The sequence below is a fragment of the Rosa chinensis genome, chromosome 1 (assembly GCF_002994745.2).
Source record: "Rosa chinensis cultivar Old Blush chromosome 1, RchiOBHm-V2, whole genome shotgun sequence".
Lineage (NCBI taxonomy): Eukaryota > Viridiplantae > Streptophyta > Magnoliopsida > Rosales > Rosaceae > Rosa > Rosa chinensis.
The window spans coordinates 12,836,642-12,861,687 of NC_037088.1; the positions used below are offsets into that span (position 1 = coordinate 12,836,642).

Below are 25,046 nucleotides of genomic sequence, written 5' to 3' on the forward strand. Positions count from 1 at the left end.
GAAGATCAATGCTAGCAATGATAATAGTCACCCAAAGTATGGCAAACGAAAATCTGAAAACCACATAAATCCATTGTTAATGCTCAAGTCCGGCGGTAGTCGATTCCTTGTTTAACGCGGGTCTGGTGGGCGGACCGCTACTCCGAAGATTGGATGGTTGCTGTTTGCTGCAACACGATAGACAGGGCGTCAGAAGGAGACCGCGTTGGGCGGTCTTCACTGCTCCGATGCCTAAGTCAGTCACTGTATATGGACAGCATAACAATAAATGAGTAGTAATTGCGTAATTAATGAGGAGAGAGGAGAGAACATTTTATAGTTGAGGAAGAGGTTGATCTTCCTCTTGTTTCCGATATAGGACTGACGTGCTTCGATTCCCAGCGTCTGGAGCTTCTGATGCTATCTTGACGCGGCGCGTGGCGGCGCATCAGTGGTGATCTGGGGGCGGTCTAGGGCTTAAGCGGTAGCCTGCCTGGCCGTGCCTTCGCAGGTCATCCCTTTGGTGGGAGTCGGTACCTCTGGCGGTACAATGAGCGTGGCTCATTATAGCTAATTATGCTCGTGCTGGCACATGTAGGTACAAGTACCCCAAGTCCCCAGTCAAGGAGGGCAATCTTGGTTGGGGAGTTGATCGGCGGTGTGATGTGTTACTTCCGCTAGACTTGCAACAGCATAATTAGCGTCAGTGCATTGTCAACCATGGATTTACTGAGCAAACGCTTTATACCCTTTCGGGTGGGCCCCTTCCAGGCCCGCCAGGGAGTCCCCCACTCCCTAGCCTAGACAGACCTCCGGATGGTCGGCAAATTGTTTGTTAAGGGGAAGCTGCGTGAAGCAGAGGGTGTTGGGTAGCGAGCCCAATCTTAGTACCCGGGTGACGGGGGTCAACGTACCTGATCAGGGTCGTCGTAGACTGTTGACCAGTCCCCGTGTCCCGTAGGGACGATCTGACCGTAACGCCACGTGGTGGTTGTTGTCAGAGTGAGGCGTAGCCTCGGGATTCGCCGCTGGCGGATACCCCCCTCCGGATGTAGCGGGAAACAGCGTCGCGTAGACGTGTTTGGCGGTAGTTGATGAGCGGAATTGCGCTCAGCAACGCACAGGTTTTGCAAAATAGAGTTGGTTCTGCCGGCAGTGCCACGCATAGCGGAGGGTGCCTCTTGCAAATTGACAAGTGGAAGTTTTCTAGCGGGCATCAGCTCATAGTAGATTTCGATAGGTGTCAAGTGAGAAATTGCACTGGCGGGGTTTTGCTCAGCGGGCTTCGATACTTGGAAGATGACAAGTGAGAAGTTCCGCTAGCGAGGTTTCGCTCAGCGGACTTCGACACTAGGAGGATGACAAGTGAGAAGTTCCGCTAGCGGAGTTACGCTCAGCGGACTTCAACACTAGGAAGATCGATCACAAGTGAGAAGTTCCGCTAGCGGGGTTACGCTCAGCGGACTTCGACACTAGGAGGTTGACAAGTGAGAAGTTCCGCTAGCGGGGTTACGCTCAGCGGACTTCGACACTAGGAGGATGACAAGTGAGAAGTTCCGCTAGCGGGGTTACGCTCAGCGGACTTCGACACTTGGCGCCTTCCTCCCAAAAGTTGTGGCTTCTACTAGACGCTTCGCCTGATGGTGGTGGACACGTGGCGAACCCTAAAGGGTTAGCGTGCGGAGGCGTGCCTCCTCCGCCGAGCCGTCTCCTCGCCATTAATGTCGAGTAATGATGGATTTCGTAACCGAGGCGACACCTCGGTTAATCCGGAGAGTAACTGCAGTTGTGGGACACGTGTACGGCTGACATTTGATGTCGTTTTTTAAATGGACGGCGTGGGATTGTTTGACGTTGACATAAAAGGGGGGGAAGGTAACATATTTGGCACTGCTCTAAACTTTGAACTATGCCTTCGTCGTCTTCAAGTGTTCTGTGTCTGAGATCGGAGAAGAAAGGTGATATTGGCGAGTTTTCGTGCGTGCAAGAACCGACGATCTCCGGCTTTGAAGACTAGTGTACACACTGCTGTCAGAGGCTCCACTGTTAAGGTTGGTATTCTGGCCTATTTCCCTGTTTCATTGGGTGTCTGCCTCGGTGAATTTCTGGGTTTTGGGTGTTTCTGTGATATGTTATTTGTCGACGTACTGTGAGGGTGTGAGAGTGGGTTTGGGGAACGGTGGTTGTGATTGACAGAATTGGGGTTGTTAGGGCTTTTCTAGATGGTCGAATCTGGGTTTGAGTGCGTTTGTTCTTGTTTTGGCATTTTCTGGGTTTGAGTGTTCTTGATGTTCTTGGGCACTGGCTGATATAGGGGTAGGTTAGATCTTTGTGTGAGCTAACTGATTTGGGTTTTAGGGTTTTGGGATGGCCGACGTCATAGAGATTTCGAGCAGTGAGGATTTCGGATCTGAAGTGTCGTTCAGCGCGCCGGATAGAAATTTTATTAACTCGTTACGTCCGTCTGCCCGTGCAGGAACCTCACTGCCATAACCGCTAGAGGTCGAGCCGCTACAGACCATTCCGTGGGATGTAGATATGGATCGTTCATCGCGTCCGGAGAGTTCTAGGGCGGGGGAGGCTACCGCTGCACACACACTGCATGAAGAGCGGCTAGAAAGTAATAGTGTCGCCAGCGGTTCCGCTGGCGGAGGGGGTGTAGCGGGAGAGGATACCGAGTCGGCGTGGGTGTTCGAGGACGGCACCCCTGTTGACGAGGCGGGAGGTAGGATGACCGCGGTTGCCGTCAACCGGCTGAAGCGGGTGTTCCGGTTGCCCGGCGTGGTGAAGCTGCGTCCGCCGACGGTAGAGGAGAAGGCTTCGATTCTGCTAGCGGGCCACGCCGCGGTGCATGAGGCTATATTCCGCGAGGGAGTGACCCTGCCGCTGGTGCCCAACCTACAGATCCTGGTGTGTGAGTTCGGCATCGCCTTTGGGCATGTGTGCCCTAACATGTGGCGGTTGTTGCTGGCGTTGAACTCGCTGTGGCGGTTGTCTGGTTGCGAAGGACCGACCGTGGCGGAGGTACTATACTTCTACGAACTGGTGTACGTGAAGCGCCAGGGTTGTAGAGGGCAGGTAAACCTCAGTCGTCGCCAAGGAGAGGCCAAGCTGATCGAGAACCTGTGGGACTCAATGTCGTACTGGCGGGGTTTGTTTTGCATTGCCACAGCGGGGTGGGAGTACCAAGCGGGGTCTAACAAGGGGGAGCCGTCGTTTAGAATTAAGTCAGAGTTTCAGCCCATCCGAGGTTGTTTGTCGTTTCCGCTGAACACGACTGTCGTGGTTTCTGTTTTTTTTTTTTTTTTTTTTTTTTACTGACAATGACCTTTTTGTGCAGCGGGGTTGCGGTACAACCTGACTCGTGAGGAAGAGTGCCGCGTAGCACACATCAGGGGTTGTTGGCGGAATCGCAACTTACTGGACTTCCGTCTCCTCACCTGGTGGGAGCTGCTGGTAGCGTAACAACTGACGCATGCTGTTGGTAAGTACTCTCCGCTGTACTGCATGTTTTGTGACGTTGCCTCATACTGACCGGCTTGCCATTATGCACTTTTGTAGAGACTCCTACGGGAAACAAGGCCAGCCGAGATGCTTTCAAGAAAGTGATGGACCGCGCTGAAATAGACAACTTCCTGGAGGCCATGTATGCTTCCGAGCTGGCAGCGCAGAACACGGCGGTGGACCCCGATATGCTGGCGCTGAGCCCATCAGAGGTTCAGGTGGTGCTGCCAATGCCGCACCACTCTCATCTTGGTGGTGATGGCCTGCCTGCTGTTCAGGTGGGGACCGGCGCGGCGAGCAAGGAGGCGCCGCGGAAGGAAAGAGCGCCAACGATACGGCGCGGGGTGCCAAAGAAAATGGTGCGCCCAACGTAGGGAGTAACCATAGAGGGGTTGGAGCCGTCGAGGGGGGGTGCGAGGGCTGTTGCTGCTGGAGGTACGCAGACCCTTCAGCGAAAACGCCGTCAACCCGACTCAGGCGGGGAAGAGGAGGAGGTGGAGGTCACCGAGGCCCGCGAGCAGCCGAAGAAGTCAAGGCAGGCCCCGCCCGAGGCTCCCGCTGACGTGGCTATAGCGGCGGGTACGAGCGGCTTGGATTCATTTGCCGCTTACGCCGAGTTCCTCAACGACGGTGAGCGGGACTTCCTGTATCACCTTTGCGAGCGGCTGGGGTTCGGCGACTTGGAAGGGATTGTTCGGTCGACCGCCGTCAGCGAGTCTCCCTTCAGCACAGGCTTTGGGCATGTCGCCGTTGGGCTCCATGAGATGTTTCAGGCGGCATCCAAGCAGCCCCTGGTTGAGCGGGAGCTGAGGGAGTAAGTGGCGGGACTCTAGAGGGACTTGGGGAAGGCCCAGGAAAAGCTGGCTGACGTCGAGCGACGTTTGACAAAGGCCGACTGCGATGCGGCAGATGCTAGGGGCAAGCTGAACGTTGCCATTGAGCGGCACCTGGAGCAGAATGAGTTGTTTGCCAAGCTGGAGCAGGACACGTCCTTGCTGCGGGACCGGGTGACCGCGAAGGAGAAGAAAGTTGAGATCCTTCAGCGGGAGTCCGCCGCCAAACAAGCGGAGATCAAGCGGCTAGAGGGTGAAGTCGCTCGCTTGGAGGCTATGGGGGACCGTGCTGCGGCTGCCGCTGTTAAATCATACAAGCAGTCAGCGGAGTACAAGAAGGCGCTGAACGAAGCAGCTAAGGCTGGTGCCCTGGCCAATGTGGAGATGCTGCGGCAGAAGGGCGCCATCGACTGGGCGAAAGCGGTGATGCCGGTCATGCAGCCAAGTAAGGAAGCTCCGCCGACAACAAGTACCGCTCCTACTGCCGCATTTGGTCATGTTGGAGCCGGCTCGGGTAGCGGGGAGAGCGGCGAGCTTCCAAAGGGCGACTCTCAGCGGACGCCTACGCAGTCGGAGGTGTCCCACGCCGGGTTCCTGGCGGCCCACACCCGGGCGGATGGCACAATAGAGACCCCCAGTCCCACAGCCCGAGGGTCCGACTAGACGAGCCGCTCCCATCAGCAGCAGGCCGCCAGCGGAAATGCCGAAGGTAGCGGAGCCAACCTTGCCATCCCTGTCAACCCCGCCAACCCCTGAATAGGAGAAGAAAAGTTTTTGTAGCCGCTGAGGCATAAATACTTTATGTAAATTCAGTTTGGATATGAATGAAATTTTGGAACCCAAGCTTCTATACTTGTTTTTCTTTGTGATAATGTGTGTGCCACTAGATGTCTTGACACTTGCTTTTGGTCATGAATGAAACACTAAAGGAATTAAAATTGGTCCAAGTGCACAATGTAGCAGACGTAGTCCACTGACTGGCGTTACCAGTTGCCCTCAGTGCTAGACTTGGTAACAATGGTTTGAATAATTCCTCGTTTCATTGATAGCTATCTGAACAGCGTTTACAAAAGCGGGGTCGTACCCGTTGGGTAGCTTCCCTTAGCTAAATATTGAACAAAAATTTAGCTAAGTCAAGATGCTCTTGGGTAGCGGTATGACTATTTGTAGTAATACCGAAGGTGTTCGGTATTCCAAGGGTGGGTCGTTGTGACGTCATCCTTGTCCATTAAGTAGAAGGTGCCTGGGCCAACGACCTCTACAATTTTGTATGGACCTTCCCAAGTTGGGCGGAGTTTTGTTGGCGGTGGTATGACTTCCTTCATTACCCAGTCCCCCAGTTGGAGGTTGCGGGATTTGACCCTGGCATTGTAGAAACACGATACCCGTTGCTTGTTCTGGAGATTGCGCAAATGGGCTGCGTCTCGCCTTTCCTCTAGGAGATCCCTGTCGAGGTTAACGACGTCGCAGTTGGTCTCGGGGCAGTAGCCTTCGACCCTAGCGGTAGGTTGGGTTACCTCGATAGGCAGGACAGCTTCAGTCCCGAACATCATACAAAAGGGGGTTTCACCTGTGGCGGAAGTTGGGGTTGTTCTGATGGCCCATAGAACTTTCGGGAGCTTCTCCGCCCACAAACCCTTGGCCTTGTCGAGCTTCCTCTGTAACAGTTTCTTGATTATCTTGTTTGCCGCTTCGACTTGGCCTTTTGTTTGGGGGTGAGCGACGGATGCGAAACGCATCTGGGTGCCCAGGTTGGCAGTGAAAGAGATGAGTTCCTTATTGTTGAACTGTGTGCCGTTATCTGTGATGATTGTGTGCGGGACACCGTAGCGGCAATAGATGTTCTTCCAGAGGAAGTGAATTAGCTTGGCAGTAGTTATTGCCGTCAAAGGTTCCGCCTCTATCCACTTGCTATTGTAGTAGATGGCGACAATGATGTATTTGAACTGCCCTTTGGCGGTTTGGAATTTTCCCATCAGGTCCAGGCCCCACGTTGAGTGAATCCAGGGACTGACGATAACCGACAGAGGTTCCGCCGGGGCATGTGGTAGATCAGCATATTGTTGGCATTTGTGACAAGATTTTGCTATTTTCCTGGCGTCATCACCGAGCGTAGGCCAAAAGTCTCCTTGTCGCATTGTGCGATTGGCCAAGGATCTGGCGCCTGAATGATTTCCGCATTCCCCGCCATGTATTGTTGCCAGCATGACCTTTCCCTCCTCTGGGGTTAGACAGCGGAGGTTGGGGTGAGTGGATCCTTGGCGGTAAAGTTTGCCGCTTTGCATATTGTAACGGGTTGCTCTCCGCTGGAGCTGTCGCGCCTTGATTTTGTCCTCTGGCAATGTCCCGTTGCGCTTGTATTTAATAATTTCGTCCATCCAGCTAGGATTGGCCTCAATGTTGAAGATCTACGCCAGGGTTTTTGTGATACTTGGCCTATCCAGAGACTCAACCCTTGTGTCCGCTGGACTCTGGTGTGGTTGGGCGGTTGGCAGTCTTGCCAGTGAATCAGCCTTGGCGTTCTTTTCCCTGGGGATTTGTGTGATGGTGTGGAACTTGAATTTTTTTAGTAGCGTCTTGGCGTATCCTAAGTATGCCGCTAACTGTTGGTCCTTGGCCTGAAAGCTGTCATTGACCTGGTTAACAACTAACTGAGAGTCGCTGAAGATGTTCACACTGTCGGCCCCTGAATCAATGGCGAGGAGTAGGCCGACAATGAGTGCCTTATATTCCGCCATGTTATTAGAAGCTTTCAAGTTGAATTTCAACGCGTATTCGACGCTAAGCCCCCCTGGTCCTGTTAAGATGATTCTGGCACAGCTGGCCTTGGCGGAAGCGGAACAGTCCACATGTAGGTTCCAGTCTGATTGTTGGGGAGCCAGCTCCATAGCCGTAACTATTTCCGTTCCAGGTGGTATATCGATCTTGGTTTCGAGCTGACTCTCGGTAAGTTCAGCAATGAAGTCTGCCACCGCCTGGCCCTTCATGGCGGTTCGTGGTTTGTAGTCTATGTCAAACTCGCTGAGCTCAATGGCCCACTTGCTGAGGCACCCCGAATGTTCAGGGTTCTGCATTACTTGTCTCAGCGGTTGATTGGTTAACATATGGATTGTATGGGCTTGGAAGTACTGGCGGAGGCGCCTGGCGGCAACGATGAGTGCGAGAGCAAGCTGCTCCAATGGAGGATACCGTGTTTCTGCTCCATTCATGCCCCTTCCGGCATAGAAAACTGGGAGCTCATCCTGGCCCTCCCGCCGGACGATGGCGCAGCTCACCGCTGATTGAGATACCGCTAGGTAAATGTACAACGTTTCTCCTTGGACAGGAATGGAGAGGAGCGGAACTGCCGCCAGGTATTCCTTTAGGCCCTGGAATGCCGCCTGGCACTCTGGGTTCCAATCGATGACCTTCTTATGGGTTGTTTTAAGGACTTTGAAAAATGGGGCGCACCTGTCGGTCAGTCTGGAGATGAATCGAGACAGGGCGGTTAGCTTGCCCTGGAGGCATTGGACGTGCACCTTCCATTCCGGGTCCTTCAAGTTGAGGATGGCTTGCACCTTGTCAGGGTTGGCCTCGATGCCCCGCTCACTAACAATATACCCTAGAAATTTGCTGGCGGTGACCCCAAAGAAACATTTTTCTGGGTTGAGGCGCATACCATAGGTCAGGAGGATGGCTACTATGATTTTTAGGTTTGCCACATGTCCGCTGGCTTTAATACTGTTGACCAACATGTCGTCTACGTAGACCTCGATTATCTTGCCCAGGTGTTCCGCGAACATGGCGTTCATCAGTCGCTGATAAGTTGCCCCTGCGTTCTTCAAACCGAAAGGCATCACATTGTAACAGTACAGGCCCTTGTCGGTGGTGAAGCTGGTGCACTCCTGGTCGTCGGGATGCATCCTGATCTGGTTATAGCCGGAGAACGCATCCATCATGTTGAGGAGCTCGTGTCCGGCGGTTGCATCGACGAGCTGATCGATGCGGGGTAGTGGGAAGCTGTCTTTCGGGCATGCTTTGTTTATATTTTTGAAGTCGACGCACATCCTCCACCTGCCGAGCAGGCAAAGACCGTAGCGTTGTCACTTAGGAACTGAGTGAGCTCCGCCGCCAGCTCTGGGTCTAATTGAGCGCCTATGCGGACTGTCCGCTAAGGGTGCTCGTCCGAGATGCTGACAACCCTCAGTGATGTTTCTGGGTTGACCGACTCCTTCCTTACGTACTTCTTTTCGTCTTCCCTGGGGTCCTCAAAAATGTTTGGTGGCGGTGTCTGACTGCCTACCGCTAAGATCTCATGGCGGCCGGTTGATTGTGCGATAGTAGTAGAATAACACTCACGTGACAACTGTTGACTTCCCCTGACACAGCCTGTGCCGTTGGGTGTGGGGAACTTCATGAGCAGCATATACCCGGCGATGATACACTTGAGTTTGTTGAGCGCTGGCCGACCAATGATGGCGTTGTATGAGCTGAAACAATCGACAACTATGAACTCCGTATGTATTTCAGCCATACATGGACTAGTACCGATAACTAGCCGCATATAGTCAGAGCCCAGCGGTTATGTGACGTTAAAGGAGAAGTTGAGCAGTGGTTCATGATCATGGAGCAATTTTCTCTTCCGCTTAAGGTCGTTGTAACAACGACTGAATATAACGTTGACAGCGGAGCCGCTATCAACCAGGATTCTTCCCACCGACATTTTGTCGATAATAGCGTCGATCAAGAAAGGTTTGTCGTGGGGCAGATGTACTCCGCGTTCCTCCTCCTCTGAGAAGGTAATAGGCTCCCAACCAGACCTTGGGAGTTTAGCGGACCTTTCGTAGCGGATGTTGCAGACTTCCTTTGGGTGATTAGCTCGTGCATAACGCTTTCTAGCTCTGTGAGACATGTTGGTGATTGGAGCACCACCGTTGATTGTGTTGATGCGGCCCATGGGCTCAATGTCGGCGATCACAGGTAGCGGTTGACTCACCTTGAACTGCTCAAGCTTGCCGTACGTCACGGTACAAGGTCTCAATGGCTGTTTTGAGGGCGTTACAGCTGTTGGTATTGTGACCGCTGTCTTCGTGGTATTTGCACCACCTGCCGGTGTTTCTTGGCTTTCCTGTTTTTGGGTATTTTCCCGGGGGCGGTGGTGGGATCTGATCCTTGCTCTGATTGTATATTTCTTCATACGAAGCCGTGAGGACTGTAAATACTGCATACCACTGGGAAGACTCCGTATGTTTGTTGCGGTTGTCCCCATGGGATGGGTGGTTTCCCTTGTAGTGTTGGTCCTTTTGCCGCTTGTTTTGGTACTGACCCTGCTGCCACTCCCTCTTCTTGTCAGTTGGCGGTGTGGAGGTTTTATTAGCGGTCCCCTGCTGACTGGAGGAGGGTTGTGTCGACTTTGCTAGCGCCTCTAGTGGCGGTGGGGTCTCCCCATATGTGATGAATTCTGCTTGGGCATGAATGACCGCCTCACTCATGAGGTGGTCGTATACCGCATTTGGGTGATTGCACCCCTTGCACTGAGATGCTGCTGCTCGCCACCTTGTGACGAATGCCTTCAGTGTCTCTTCCGTACCCTGCTTGACGTTGAACAGTTGACTTGTGTTGTGGTGCCCGGCGGACAGTAGGATGAACCGGGAAAGGAAAGCGTGCGACAATGCCTGGAATGAGTCAATGGATCCCGGCGGGCATTCGAAGAACCAATTCATTGCCTCATTGTCCAGCGTTTCGCTGAACAAGTGGCACAGGGTGGCGTCATCGAATCCCTTGTTGTTGGTGACTTTCTTGAAGGTGTCCATATGGACGAAGGGATCAGTCTTACCGCTGTAATGCAACATTTTTGGAGTCTTTGCATACGCCGGTCTGACGGCCAGCAAAATTGCAACTGTAAATGGTCCTGGCCTGGACGCGAAAAGTGGTTTTGAAGCTGGTGCTGGGGTGCCTGATTCCGCCCGGATTAACCGTTGTTCCAACTGCTGCATCCTGTCCAGTATTTGAGCTGTTGCATCACCGGCGGGGTCTAGCCGGGTACTCCACTGAACTGATCCTCGCCTGGGAGCGGGTGGGTTTCCCTCTGTTCTCGCCCGAGGTCTCGAGCGGTGGGTGTGCAGTGATGACTCCGCCTCCTGTTCCAACATTAACTGGGGTGCAGGGGTGGTCCCATTCCCGCTAGCTCTGGTAGGTGCAGCGGGACCTGCATGTGTACGACCGGTGCTGGTACCAATGCTCCCGTGCCGGGTCGGCTATGCCTGGTGCTTCGTGACTACTCACTTCGTGCCGGGTTGGCGGTTGCCTCCATCGTTTTCTTTAGCTCATCGAAACGGGACACAAGTGTGGCCACCTGCCTCTGGGCCTCGGCCTTTTCCTTGTGTTCTTGTTCACGCTCCCTGTTCGCTTTGTGAAGATCCGCCAGTGCCAGCTCATATAGAGAGGCGAGGTCTTGGCCTGGCGGGCGGCTGCTACTTGGGTTCGTCTCACCGTCGGGGTTGACCGGGGTGGTGAATAACGTGCTGTTGATGCCTACCGCTGGGTTGGTGGGTTGGGCAATGGCAGATTGATCTGCCTGCTCTTCAGCGTTCCCCCCGCTATCGTTAGACATGGTGATTGTGGCGGGATGACCTCTTGTTCAAGGATTCCCACAGACGGCGCCAATGTTAATGCTCAAGTCCGGCGGTAGCCGATTCCTTGTTTAACGCGGGTCCGATGGGCGGACCGCTACTCCGAAGATTGGATGGTTGCTGTTTGCTGCAACACGATAGACAGGGCGTCAGAGGGAGACCGCGTTGGGCGGTCTTCACTGCTCCGATGCCTAAGTCAGTCACTGTATATGGACAGCATAACAATAAATGAGTAGTAATTGCGTAATTAATGAGGAGAGAGGAGAGAACCTTTTATAGTTGAGGAAGAGGTTGATCTTCCTCTTGTTTCCGATGTGGGACTGATGTGCTTCGATTCCCAGCGTCTGGAGCTTCTGATGCTATCTTGACGCGGCGAGTCGCGGCGCGTCAGTGGTGATCTGGCGGTCCAGGGCTTAAGTGGTAGCCTGCCTAGCCGTGCCTTCGCAGGTCATCCCTTTGGTGGGAGTCGGTACCTCTGGCGGTACAATGAGCGTGGCTCATTATAGCTAATTATGCTCGTGCTGGCACATGTAGGTACATCCATAAAGCTTCCCCAACTCTCGCAAATGAATTTCCAACGACATGTCCCACACGCCAAGATAATCTCAAGTTCAAAAATAAATAGGAGAGAATAATAATAAAACATAATCTCCATAAATCGAAACAAAACCAATTCCAAGATCATCATCAAGGCATTCCCAATGCCAAATCCGAAAGTCGATAAATAAATTAAGAAATATAAATAAACCAACGGCGTGTCCCACGGGCCAAAAATATTCTCGGGTCAATGATGAATAAGCAAGGAAGTTCAATAATGAACTAATATTTCATTTTGGAAAATACCATGGAAAATACTTTGTTGAAAAACAACATAATTCAAAGTTTCGAATCCGGGCATAACAAAATTAATATCCAAAAATCACAACCGGAATAATTCATAATCACTTCATGAAACTTATCAATGAAAGTAATTCCTCGTGATAAATCGGAATCAGAAATCCGAAACCAATTATATGCTCAAAATGTAATATGATAAATAACTAGAGCATTACTTTACGAAATAAATCCATGCATCATTATTTAAAAACAAAAGTCCACTCACAGTACTATTCCGACGATCACTCGTACGAGTTCCTTCATCGAGCAAGAGCTCAGTACGTCGCCATGTACAATACTATAATTCGTGAAGAACGATTCGGCAATTAAATACGATTCTAATATCTTATCCTCCTAAATCAAACTTCTGATTTCTTTTCCGATTTAACCAAAACTTCATCATTAACTCCAATTCTTTAATTCAAAGTTTCTAGGGAAAAGTTGAGAGAAATCCAACGGTGGAATTCTCGAAAACCAATAACCAAACTATTAAACTTTGGAAAAAATTCTTATTAATATCCAAACATTTTCCACATCCAATCAAACTTCACCAACACTGCGCACTCGTCGATTTCAGACTATATAACAATTATGGAGGAAATCCGACAATCGGATTCATGATTAACATTAACCGAAATCCAAACTTTAGAAATTTATAACCGATTCAAAACTCCACCAATCCTCACCAAACTTCATATATAAGCTCTATGATAATTATAAAATTTAACTAGCCAGAAATTGAAATTAAAAAGCTACCCTAGCCGCCGCTACCGCCGCCCATAGTGGCGGCGCCGCCGCCACTGCCACCAACTCCAATGGCCACCAAAATTTGGCAGTAGCACCTTCTCAACACACCCATTAATTATTTCAACTGTGACCAAGTTAGAAAATTAGCGGAAGTACCTCAACAATTAAGGGGAAGGTTGAACCCGAATCATGAATAGTAACCTCAAACTTCAAACCGTCGATTCTTCCTCCACGCTTCAAATCTCAGCAAAAGCTTCCGGGAGCATCATCTACATCCCAAGGCGCTTCCAATAGACTAAGGTTTATCGCCGGGGGTAGCCGAAATCGGAAGATATCAGCCGGTGAAGGGAGGCGATTTTGAGCTCAAGCTGTGCAGCTTCTCGGCCTTACAACACCCTCCACAGTTAGATTTTCACTCCGATGTCTTCTGAGAAGTTATAGACGACGTCAAGATGAGAAAATTTCTTTTCGAATCAAGTCGATTGGAGGCCTGTGGAGGAAGATATGGCCGGACAAAGAACACCCCAGACAAAAAACGCGTTGGGGAGTGGAGAGGAGAAAGGAGAGCTCGGTAAGTTTCTAGAAAAATATGGAAACTTACCACAGTACTTTCTCTATATATAGCAAGTTACTATAAACAGTAATTTTTATATTTGGACCATAACTTTCTCATACGAACTCTGATTTTTACGTACCATATATGCACGCTCTCGGTTTAACGTCCTCTACAACTTTCATGAAGTACATTTTCTCAAATTTTGACCCGAACAAAAAGTCATCTTTTAGGGTCACTAAAAGTATCGAAACAAAGTAAAAAGTGAAAAATAGTTGTCGTTTACCGTCCAAATGACTAGTAAACGGGTAAATTAAGATACGAGACATTACATTCTCCCCTCCTTATAAAAATTTCGTCCTCAAAATTTCAAGCCGGTTAAAAAGAAAAAGCACGTTAATTGATTCAAAATACCACAATCTCAAGACTTATCAACTCTTCCTTAGATTAAGCTTTCCTTTTCGTAACCTCAAATCAACAACCAACAGAAACTCTTATGATCCCCCACTACAAAAGCAATGAAGACATGCTTATAATCCAAAATTATCAATGTCCAAAGTCAAATCACTTGACTAGCTGAACCATGTTGCACCATAAACTTGCATGCACAAGAATTCCGGTATAAGAGAAAAATTCATTTCAATGGTTAGCGCAGACGACACCTGATATTGACGTCACAAACCACCCTGTTAAAAATATAGCATTCGTAACCTTTTCATAAAAATCGTTCGGTGAAGATTCAACCCGGTCACCAACAACATTATGATAAACACAAGAGAGTCATTGCTAATCGGCAATTCCTGGACAAGTGACTTCCTTAGCTACCACAAAACAGCACTTCCTCCCTGAATTGTTTGTGCTTAAAATTTCTAATCGAATTTCATTCACGTAAAAGTCCCTTAGTTGTCAAGCATAATAAAGATCAGCCTCGAACGAACCTATAAGTTCTTAATCATGTAGGTCATTGGGCCACTACACTTCTGCTGCGCTACTCTGATACGTACCTAAAAATCATTGATCCCGCCTTGAGATGACATTTTGAGTCGACTAGGAAAACTCATCTGATAGCTACCTTACTGGCTACACATATAATAGCTTCCTCAAAAACTTTTATAAGTATGATAATGTGGAAAAACTTTTCTAAATCAAATGTGTCTTAAGAGATCTACTGATTACTAATGCCTCCAATCAAAACTGTTAATAATTCTCACAAGTTAGTACTCACTTAACTACCATGTCATGTACCATGTCCTCAGAAATCCAGTGCAAGCAAAAATTTTAACTACTAACTCTACTCCAGTTCAACGAATCATATCCGGAAGAAGATGCATCACACACAAATTGTTCTTAGCTGAGGCTACACTTCTTTAATAGTCATAGATCTGAAGTCTAGTTGAATCCATGTCGTTCTCGTTGATCTCTATTGCCCCCAAATGTTAATCTTAATTCATATACTCAGGAAATTCTGACTACCGAGAGCATCACAATCTGAATATATCAGATACTAGACTCGAATTTGATCAGTCCAAAATAAAATAGCTTTCTTAATCAGCTAGGAAAACTCTCTCTTATAACTACTCCACCAACCTTAAGTAGAAACATCTCCAACCAACCATCTGACAAAACCTTATGACAATTTCATTACAGATACGACATTGCAGAAATTTTCCAAACCTTGTACGTACCAAATCTTTTAATGGACTACGATGTCTCCAACAACACCAGTAGATGCTCCAAATCTGATCCAAGAGTTGACCAACTAGATTAGAAACTCAATACTTGAAATGAACGATTCTCAAACTGAAATCATGCCGGTCATAATAATTTGATCGATTCCATAGCAACCCCGCCGAACTCAATCCTCCCAAAAGAAAGGTTTACCTCCATTCGTGACTGAAAAACCTTATGTTCGAAGTAACCTGTAAATGGTTCGATAAGTAAGCAAAAGCGCATCGTGTTACGTGAGCGTAGCACCTCAAATACAGCAGAGAGAAGAAATCAACTCGTGAATTAAGAAAAAGAGATATTAAAGCAACAACGTAATCCACAAGCAGGAAAGAAATTCTTTCATAGTCCCCAGAAGACTAATCGAAACTTGTTGACTATCGTCACCCCGCAAGGAAAACTGCTACCAAACCTTTGCCAGAACTCAAAGATTTTAAACTAAGATCATAACCACATCAGCTAGCACTTCCACTTGAATTACCACGGACACCCTGTGGGGTCACTACAACTATTTCTTGATCCCAAGTTCAACAATTTCACCCAAATGGATATCCACTAACACTTAATAGTACCTTCATGCGTGATAAAAGTGATCGCAACCGTCGTAAGACGATCCGAATGTCCTTGATTTCTAAAACCTTTCAAAACCTAAATACTCCCTTTTTGTGCTTTTAATCAGTTCCAACTTCTAAATTTCCCTACACGCTTCATCCTCCCCTGACAACAACACTAGTTTTAAGATGAAGGACACCCGTCCAACATCATGCATCACTCCCAGTGATACCAGGATCCGACAGATACTTCCAATCAAATTCCAAGTTCAACCCACAAGGGTTTGACTCAAAATATGACTTAGAACTCTGATCAAACTATGACCTGAAATACTTCCTCAGTCAACTGGGAAAACCCTTGTCCTTAGAGTTACTCTACTTACTATTCTTATAAAATCTCAACCATTCAATCTATCAATTGCTCCTTTAAGAACTTTCTACATTTCAATTCCTATGACTTCACGATTCAGAAATCGAATCAAACTCCGTATCACATAGTAATTCGCTTGAATCACTATGGATACCCAACAGTGTCACTACAGTCAATCCCCGAAATTGCGTTAAACCATTTTACCTAAAATCAATAACCAAAGACACACACTCTCGTACAATATCAATTACAAAGAGTTGGTTCTAATTCACTCCATTATTTACCGACCAAGATCAAACTCCATTGCAAAACTTTAAGCGTCCCGCCTACTTAAACTTAAAACACAAAATGACTTCAAAAACTCACTTATGTACATCTCCATACTCACTACGTTTCAAAACTTAAGAAAACCAATTCATAACACAAAGAGCCACAAAAATCAATTCCCTTCATTTGAACAAAACTATGTCCACAAGTCATGGTCAGGTCAACAGCCCATGGTATCCAAATGGAGGAATTTCTAATCTGGTTTCCTTTGTGAATTGCATGGTATCATTCCAATATGATGCTCGCAACACCAACCACGTCTAAGTGACACATCCCCCGAAACTCGGTTCAAAGTCAGAACCACTACTACTATTAGTCCCACTTCAAACAACAATTCTGATTCTCTAAGTATTCGGAGACAGCCCAAAGCTATAGTCTCTCGTCTCAATCACTCAAACACGAAATCGAACTCCATTCTCGCACCTTAAACCCTGCCCAACAAACTTACTGGCACCGAGGAAAAAAATAACCACAACATTTCCTCGAATCATACTTCGTAGCACAACTCGAAATTGTAGAGTAGTCTTACTCTACCATCAGTAGGGAAAATGTGCAAAACATGCAAACAATCCGCTACGCAACGAAAACCCTAGGAGGTCGGCGTACAATAGGCATAGTACCTAAAGGAACATCATCTAGACATGCACCTTACACACTTAATGAATACATCAGCACCGAAGAGTAAACGATGGGGAACCTCTGCAGTCGGGCCATCACTCGGGAGGTACAGTGTAACATCAAGCATATAAGGTGACAAGACAAAAAATAGTCTACAGAATCAGACAACCTAAAGCTCTGATACCAACTGACAGGACCTGCCCTGGATTTCACTCGGAAGTCCAAAGTGGCCCTGCAGGGCCCACTTTAGAAGAAATTCTACCAAAAATTTGGCGGAACTTCCTTTAAAAGTAGGCTACCCAAAACCTGTAGGAAAATATTTACACTTCTAAATCATCCATCCTTATTCTCCTGGAGCCACCTGCTCTCCAAATCACAACTCCAATTTCACATATAATTGTCTCAACCCCAATACAATATTGATCCCACAGATTATCAGAGCGATACTAACCCACTAGGTAACAACGAAAAAAGAATTAGAATTGAGTACGCAGAAGCAATGCTGTTGGCTATGCCTCGACTCCATGTACGCTCGACCTCAATTAACCTACCCTGCAAACTGGGCATTTGAAATCGAAGGGCCCAAGGGAAAAGTATTGAAAACACGTTAGTGTGAGTGGACAAAAATAAACAACTAGCTAAATAATTTAAAAGAAGTAAAGTTGTAATACTTTCCCGCATTTATTTAAATTTATAAAACTTCGATGCATGCAACGTTTATAAAACATATTTCTTTAAACCAGGAAACTGGAAACTGTAATTCAAACCTGCTGAGTATCGTATCATCGGACTAGACCCCGCTAGCCCAGAAGTAATATAAAAGTAGGGGAAGAAGATAGCCATACGAATGAGCCTCCCAGGCTCAGGTGATAGCCTCCCAGGCTAAAGTACTCCCATATACTCCCCTTATATACCCACACGCCACTAAGTGTAGCGATTAGGATACTGGGCTTCAGCATTACTGTCACAAAGACAGTAACCAGCGCCACAAAGGTGGACGGGCTTCGGTGATCCCATCACCTCGCCACAAAGGCGGAAGATCAATGCTAGCAATGATAATAGTCACCCAAAGTATGGCAAAAGAAAATCCGAAAACCACATAAATCCATAAAGTTTCCCCAACTCTCGCAAATGAATTTCCAACGACGTGTCCCACACGCCAAGATAATCTCAAGTTCAAAAATAAATAGGAGAGAATAATAATAAAACATAATCTCCATAAATCGAAACAAAACCAATTCCAAGATCATCATCAAGGCATTCCCAATGGCAAATCCGAAAGTCGATAAATAAATAAGAAATATAAATAAACCAACGGCGTGTCCGACAGGCCAAAAATATTCTCGGGTCAAATGATGAATAAGCAAGGAAGTTCAATAATGAACTAATATTTCATTTTGGAAAATACCATGGAAAATACTTTGTTGAAAAACAACATAATTCAAAGTTTTGAATCCGGGCATAACAAAATTAATATCCAAAAATCACAACCGGAATAATTCATAATCACTTCATGAAACTCATCAACGAAAGTAATTCCTCGTGATAAATCGAAATCAAAAATCCGAAAACAATTATATGCTCAAAATGTAATATGATAAATAACTAGAGCATTACTTTAAGAAATAAATGCATGCATCATTATTTAAAAACAAAAGTCCACTCACAGTACTATTCCGACGATCACGCGTACGAGTTCCTTCATCGAGCAAGAGCTCGGTACGTCGCCCTGTACAATACTATAATTCGTGAATAATGATTCGGCAATTAAATACAATTCTAATATCTTATCCTCCTAAATCAAACTTCCAATTTCTTTTCCAATTTAACCAAATCTTCATCATTAACTTCAATTCTTTAATTCAAAGTTTTTAGGGCAAAGTTGAGAGAAATCCAACGGTGGAATTCTCGAAAACCAATAACCAAACTATTAACCTTTGGAAAAAATTCCGATTAATATCCAAACCTCTTCCACATCCAACCAAACTTCACCAACACTGCCCACTCGTCGATTTCAGACTATATAACAATTATGGAGGAAATCCGACAATTGGATTCACGATTACCATTAACCAAAATCCAAACTTTAGACATTTATGACCGATTCAAAACTCCACCAATCCTCACCAAACTTCATATATAAGCTCTATGATAATTATAAAATTTAAGTAGCCAGAAATTGAAATTAAAAAGCTACCCTAGCTGCCGCTATCGCCGCCCATAGTGGCGGCGCCGCCACCACTGCCACCAACTCCAATGGCCACCAAAATTTGGCAGTAGCACCTTCTCAACACACCCATTAATTATTTCAACTGTGACCAAGTTAGAAAATGAGCGGAAGTACCTCAACAATTAAGAGAAAGGTTGAACCTGAATCATGAATAGTAACCTCAAACTTCAAACCATCGATTCTTTCTCTACGCTTCAAATCTTAGCAAAATCTTCTGGGAGCATCGTCTACATCCCAAGGCGCTTCCAATAGACTAAGGTTTATCGCCAGGGGTGGCCGGAATCGGAAGATATCAGCCGGTGAAGGGAGGCGATTTCCAGCTCGAGCTGTGCAGATTCTCGGCCTTACAAAGCCCTCCACAGTTCGATTTTCACTCCGATGTCTTCTGAGAAGTTATAGACGACGTCAAGGTGAGAAAAATTTCTTTTGGAATCAAGTCGACTGGAGGCCTGTGGAGGAAGATATGGCCGGACAAAGAACACCCCAGACAAAAAACGCGATGGGGAGTGGAGAGGAGAAAGGAGAGCTCGGTAAGTTTCTAGAAAAATATGGAAACTTACCACAGTACTTTCTCAATATATAGTAAGTTACTATGAACAGTAATTTTTATATTTGGACCATAACTTTCGCATACGAACTCTGATTTTTACGTACCACATATGCACGCTCTCGGTTTAACGTCCTCTACAACTTTCATGAAAGACATTTTCTCAAATTTTGACCCGAGCAAAAAGTCATCTTTTAGGGTCACTAAAAGTATCGAAACAAAATAAAAAGTGAAAAATAGTTGTCGTTTACCGTCCAAATGACTAGTAAACGGGTAAATTATGATACGGGACGTTACAGAAATCACCTACCACTGACAGACATAATCGACGACCCTAGAGACGACAAGAAGAAGTATGTAAAAAAGGAACCTGTCAACTCAGAGACATCTCTACACACATACAAATTGTTAGTTCCAAGCGGATCTAAGCTACCCCTATGTTAGATTCTATCCAAGAACACACATACAAAACAAACCCATAAACCAACAAAGCAAATATATACCCTTCTGAACCTAGATTCAACCATCTAGCAAATTATCCACCATGAACCCTCTATCCAAACCAAAACCAACCCACAAACCCCTCTAGACCCTCAAACATGTTGCCACAATATTGCAAAATTCCAAAAACCCAAAACAACTGTAAACACAAAGGAACGAACACACAGAAGCATGAAGTAAGGGCCAGAGATCACCAACTTGAGATGTGAAGCACAATTGCCCTATACGATTGCAGATGCTTGCTTCTGTCTTTGGGTTGGCTTCTCGTCTCCTAGAACGACACTGTTACTTCAAACTCAAATTCTCATTGCTGCAGACTCTCACAGGTGACAAAGTTTGAAGACGATGACCAAAGTTTGAAGTGCAAAGAAAAGTGTCAAACCTCTCTAAGTTCCCCTTCTTTTATGTCAACATCGGATAAATCTGGGCAGTCCATAAAAAAAAAAAAAAAACATCGCACAAGATGCGTACACGTGCCCCATTATCGCACCCACTATCCAAGTTAACCGAGGCGTCGCCTAGGTTACGAAAGCAACATTTACTCGCATTTGTTGTGAAGCGACGAGCATGCTGAGGAGACATACACCCACACGCCAGCCAACAATAAGTAGCCGACACGTGTCGGGCAATATCAGAGGTAACGCCTATCCAGTGCAACCGTCAAAATATGCAGATCACTCAGCAGAGATAGTCTCTGCTAAGCTCCACACTGGTAGCGGAACTTCTCACTTTCATCTTTCAAGCGAGATAGTCTCCGCTAAGCGCCACACCGCTAGCGGAACTTCTCACTTTCATCTTTCAAGTGAGAAAGTCTCCGCTAAGCGCAACACCTCTAGCGGAACTTCTCCCTTTCATCCTTCAAGGGAGAAGGTCTCTGCTAGGCGAAACTGCATTAGAGGAGCTCCTCACCTCTAATTTTTAACAGAGAGGCTCCTACCAGTAGCACCTTTTGGGGCAACGCCTTATTCCGATAACAACCGCCACACTGTGTTGTAGTCAAGCTCTGCCCCTCCAGAAAAAAGTCAAGGGACATGTCAACACAGTCTTCGACGGCCCTAATTAGGCAGTTGACCCCTGACACTGAGGTATCAAAGATTAGGCTCGCTACCTAACACCCACTGCTCAATGCAGCTCCCCTCATCAAACAATTAACTGGCCAAACTCAGGTCTATCTTAGCCGGGGAGTGGGGGACTCCCTGGGGGGCCTAACAAGGGCCCACCTAAAAAGGTATAAAGCATTTGATTAGAACTAGTCCATGGCTGACAACGCACTGACGCTAATTATGCTTTGGCAAGACTAGCAGAAGTAATGCTTCAAACGCTAGGCAACTCTCCAACAAAGATTACCCTCCTTGACTGGGGACTTGGGGGACTTGTACTTACATGAGCATTTGCCTAAACCATAATTAGCTATAATGAACCACGCTCATGCAACCACCAGCCGTACCAACAGTTATCAAGGGTGTGACCTACGGAAACACCACCAGACATGCTATCTCCTGAGCTTCAGCTCAGCCCAAGATCTCCGCTGACACGCCGTGCCAATATCACCTCCATGAAGCATTAGAAGCTGGGAATAGAAGCACATCAATCTCACATCGAAAACAAGGAAGAGATCAGTCTCTTCCTCACCTATAAAAGGTCCACTCCTCTCTCTTCATTAAATACGCATTTACTACTTGCCCAAAGTTATTCTGTCAACATAAATACATTGACTAACTTAGGCATTGGAGTAGAGAAGATGCCAACCGCGATCTCCCTCTGACGCCCTGTGTATTTTATTTGACAGCTAGCAGGAACACCAAGATCTTTACAAGTAGCGGTCTGCCTTGTGGACCAGCGTTAACCGAGGTTTAGCTACCGCTAAACCGCTAAATCTCAGACATTAACACTGGATTTCTCCGTTGGAAGTAAAAAAAAAAAACAGTTGTCAATGTTGGCTGCTACGTACAACATCTACATGTTTATCCTTATACTTATTGTAAGCAATGCATATAGCTAGGCAGTAGCCAACTTACAGCTATTCTAGACTTCTCTATTGGAAGTAGAGGAAAACAGTTGTCAATGTTGGCTGCTGCCTACAACTTCTACATGTTTATCCTTATAGCTATTCATATAGCTAGGCAGTTTTATTTGAATGCATCTTTAATGAATTCACATATGCAAAAGTAGTTTAGGTTTCACCATTTTGTCTGGGCTTTGGCTATAAGTTGCCTATATAAGGTCACCATTTGTTATATGTTTGAATCATATCAATATCAGAAATAAGATCAAGATGAATGATACTCCCATATTTATCAGTGAGATTGTGGCATGTGTCTAAAAATTTCATCTGAACTTTTCTCATTATCCCTGTTTTTGTAATAACTTGTTTTATTATAATTTTATACTAAGGTATTTTAGTATTTCAATAAATCAAAAACTTACAGGTTGAAGAAAGTAGTTAGTAGGGTGACAATAGTCGCACCCAATAACTATTATATTAGTTGCCTAATCCACAAACCTTTAGACTCTGCTTCTGTTGCTGAAAAAACACCACCAATATATGGCTCTATTGGGAAACCCAAAACATATGGCTCTTTCATTGACGGAAACAACAACACGCCTATTTGTTACTAGATTTCTTAGACAATATAGATCTACTGGATGTTTAATGTGAGTAATGTTCTTGAAATGAATTCTACTTCCCCAACTTGGATTATATATGTGACAAGCTTACTATTACTTTCATTGCATGCTTTGCATCTGCCACTTGTTTTATCTTTTTCTATCTTCTATGTCAGCTGTTTTTCTACTTTTTTCTTTTCATCATCTGGAATAAGTTTCATCAGATATGAATACAATTAGTATATTTTAAATGTCGTTTTGTATGCAGCTTATTAGAAGAGGGAGGCAAAATATTCAACTTTGAGGGAAGCAAAACGGACTATTCTCTAAAATCCGTTCTCAAAGTTCATAGTCCTCAGTTTTACTGGAAAGTATGCATATACTTTTAACTGACCTTGACACTTCATAATGTGAGCTCTAGTTAAAAGAAAAACGTTTCCAATTAAAGCTCGGGAAGACAGTATTTCGGATTATTGTAAATATGATAAACCATTAAATCCTCACGCATTTTCACTGATTAGGAGAAGTTTTAATTTGACAGGTAATGACACAGGCTGATCTAGGCATTGCAGATGCATATATCAGTGGAGATTTTTCTTTTGATGATAAAGACCGAGGTCTTCTAAATCTTTTTATGGTAAGATAATTGAACAATATTACAATTTCATTCTCCTCATTATGGAAATTTTGATAAAATTATGCCTTGTTGTTTCTTCTTCCAGCTTCTTCTTGCCAACGGAGATTCTAATCCCTCAAAATCAAACAAGAAAAGGTGCAATGCGCCTATTATCTCAAACTAGAATTGTGATATAGCTGATAATAATCATCCAAGTCTCATTACTTTGTTGGTTTTATGTAGGGGATGGTGGCAGCCTTTGTTTTTCACAGCAACTATAGCCACAGCCAAATATGTCTTTCAGCATGCTTTAAGGAAAAATAGTCTTACACAGGCTCGAAGGAACATATCTCGTCATTATGATCTGGTATACAATTTATGACCTGGGAATATAGAAATAATAGGGTTTACTTAAACAGATTAATCTCTCTATTATCACTTAGCACGTATTAGAATAGATTTCGCTCTTCATTAGTAGCTGTTTCAATGACATGCTAGCATGAGACTTCGTTTGAAACATGCTAGCATGAGACTTCGTTTTTTAGCTCACAGAAGTTCACAATTCGCTTTTTGTGTGTTGTAGAGTAATGAACTATTTTCGCTGTTCTTGGGTGAAACAATGATGTATTCCACTGCAATATTTAAGGTCAGAATCACCAGCTTCCAGTCAGTTTACAACAATAAACACTACATGGAAGAAAATACATTAATTGTAATGTACCTTATATTTTTCTTTATCTGCCAAATTGTCATTCTTAAGACAGAAGATGAGGAACTGAATACTGCAAAGCTTAGGAAAATCTCTACTCTCATTGATAAGTTGAGTTCAGGTATGAGAATTATGTCAAGAATTTGACATCCGTTTTTGTGTCCTATTTCAAATAGTTTCTTCTTCCATTTAAATTAGGCTACAATTGATGAGAACCATGAGGTTCTAGATATTGGATGTGGTTGGGGAACCTTTACTATTGAAGCAGTCAAACAAACGGGTTGCAGATACACTGGCATCACTCTATCTGAGGAACAACTGAAATTTGCTAAAAAAAAAAAAAAAGCGAAGGATGCTGGACTTCAGGTATCAAATATTAGAAGTTTTAAAACTTATTTGTTCCAAGTAAGTTGATTTGTTATTGAATTAATTGATAACAGGACCGGATCAAGTTCCTTCTGTGTGACTACCGCCAATTGCCTTTTAACCACACATATGATAGGATCATATCTTGGTAAGTACTTTTCCCCTAGAACTTGAGTCTTTTTACTTAAACTCCTGAAAATTTCTTAATTAGTGGCTGCAATTTTCAGCGAGATGCTAGAACATGTCGGCCATGAATTCGTGGATGAGTTTTTTTCTTGTTGCGAGTCTTTACTAGCAGAAAATGGGATTTTTGTTCTGCAGGTATTGTTTGACAATTTTGAATCCAAGTCGCTTAACTATTTTGACTAATAAATTTGACTCCTATAAATGATGGCATCGAACATATTGCTTATGGTGATCAATCTTTCTTAGTTCATATCTATACTAGATGAACTCTATGATCAGTACAGGCGAAGTCCAGGCTTCATGAAGGAATATATGTTTCCTGGTGGATGTCTACTTTCATTAAGTAGGGTAATATCAGCCATGGCCACTTCTTCTAGACTCTGGTATGATCTGTTATCATGAGATGAGAGCAATCTCATAATTAGGTCCAACATTTTGTTAGTGTTTAATATATTAAACTTTTGAGAATTTCATTTCGCAGTGTGGAGCACATGGAAAACATTGGAATTCATTATTACCAAACACTAAGATGTTGGAGAAAGAATTTCTTAGATAGACAGAGGTAAGAAGCAGATAGTCTAGTCTTTAGT

The 25,046-nt window shown here is 45.4% G+C and overlaps 1 protein-coding gene across 1 annotated transcript; it reads left to right on the forward strand.

Annotated features, from left to right (window-relative positions):
* The first annotated feature begins 3,587 nt into the window (after window positions 1-3,587).
* On the forward strand, window positions 3,588-25,022 carry LOC112201461. Its single transcript, XM_024342336.1, has 14 exons — window positions 3,588-3,842; window positions 4,374-4,694; window positions 22,482-22,627; window positions 22,848-22,950; window positions 23,121-23,216; window positions 23,302-23,351; window positions 23,439-23,562; window positions 23,779-23,841; window positions 23,956-24,020; window positions 24,108-24,270; window positions 24,345-24,418; window positions 24,498-24,591; window positions 24,703-24,839; window positions 24,938-25,022. The coding sequence occupies exons 1-14, from the start codon at window positions 3,588-3,590 to the stop codon at window positions 25,020-25,022; spliced, it is 1,776 nt and encodes a 591-aa protein (XP_024198104.1).
* Window positions 25,023-25,046: the final 24 nt, after the last annotated feature.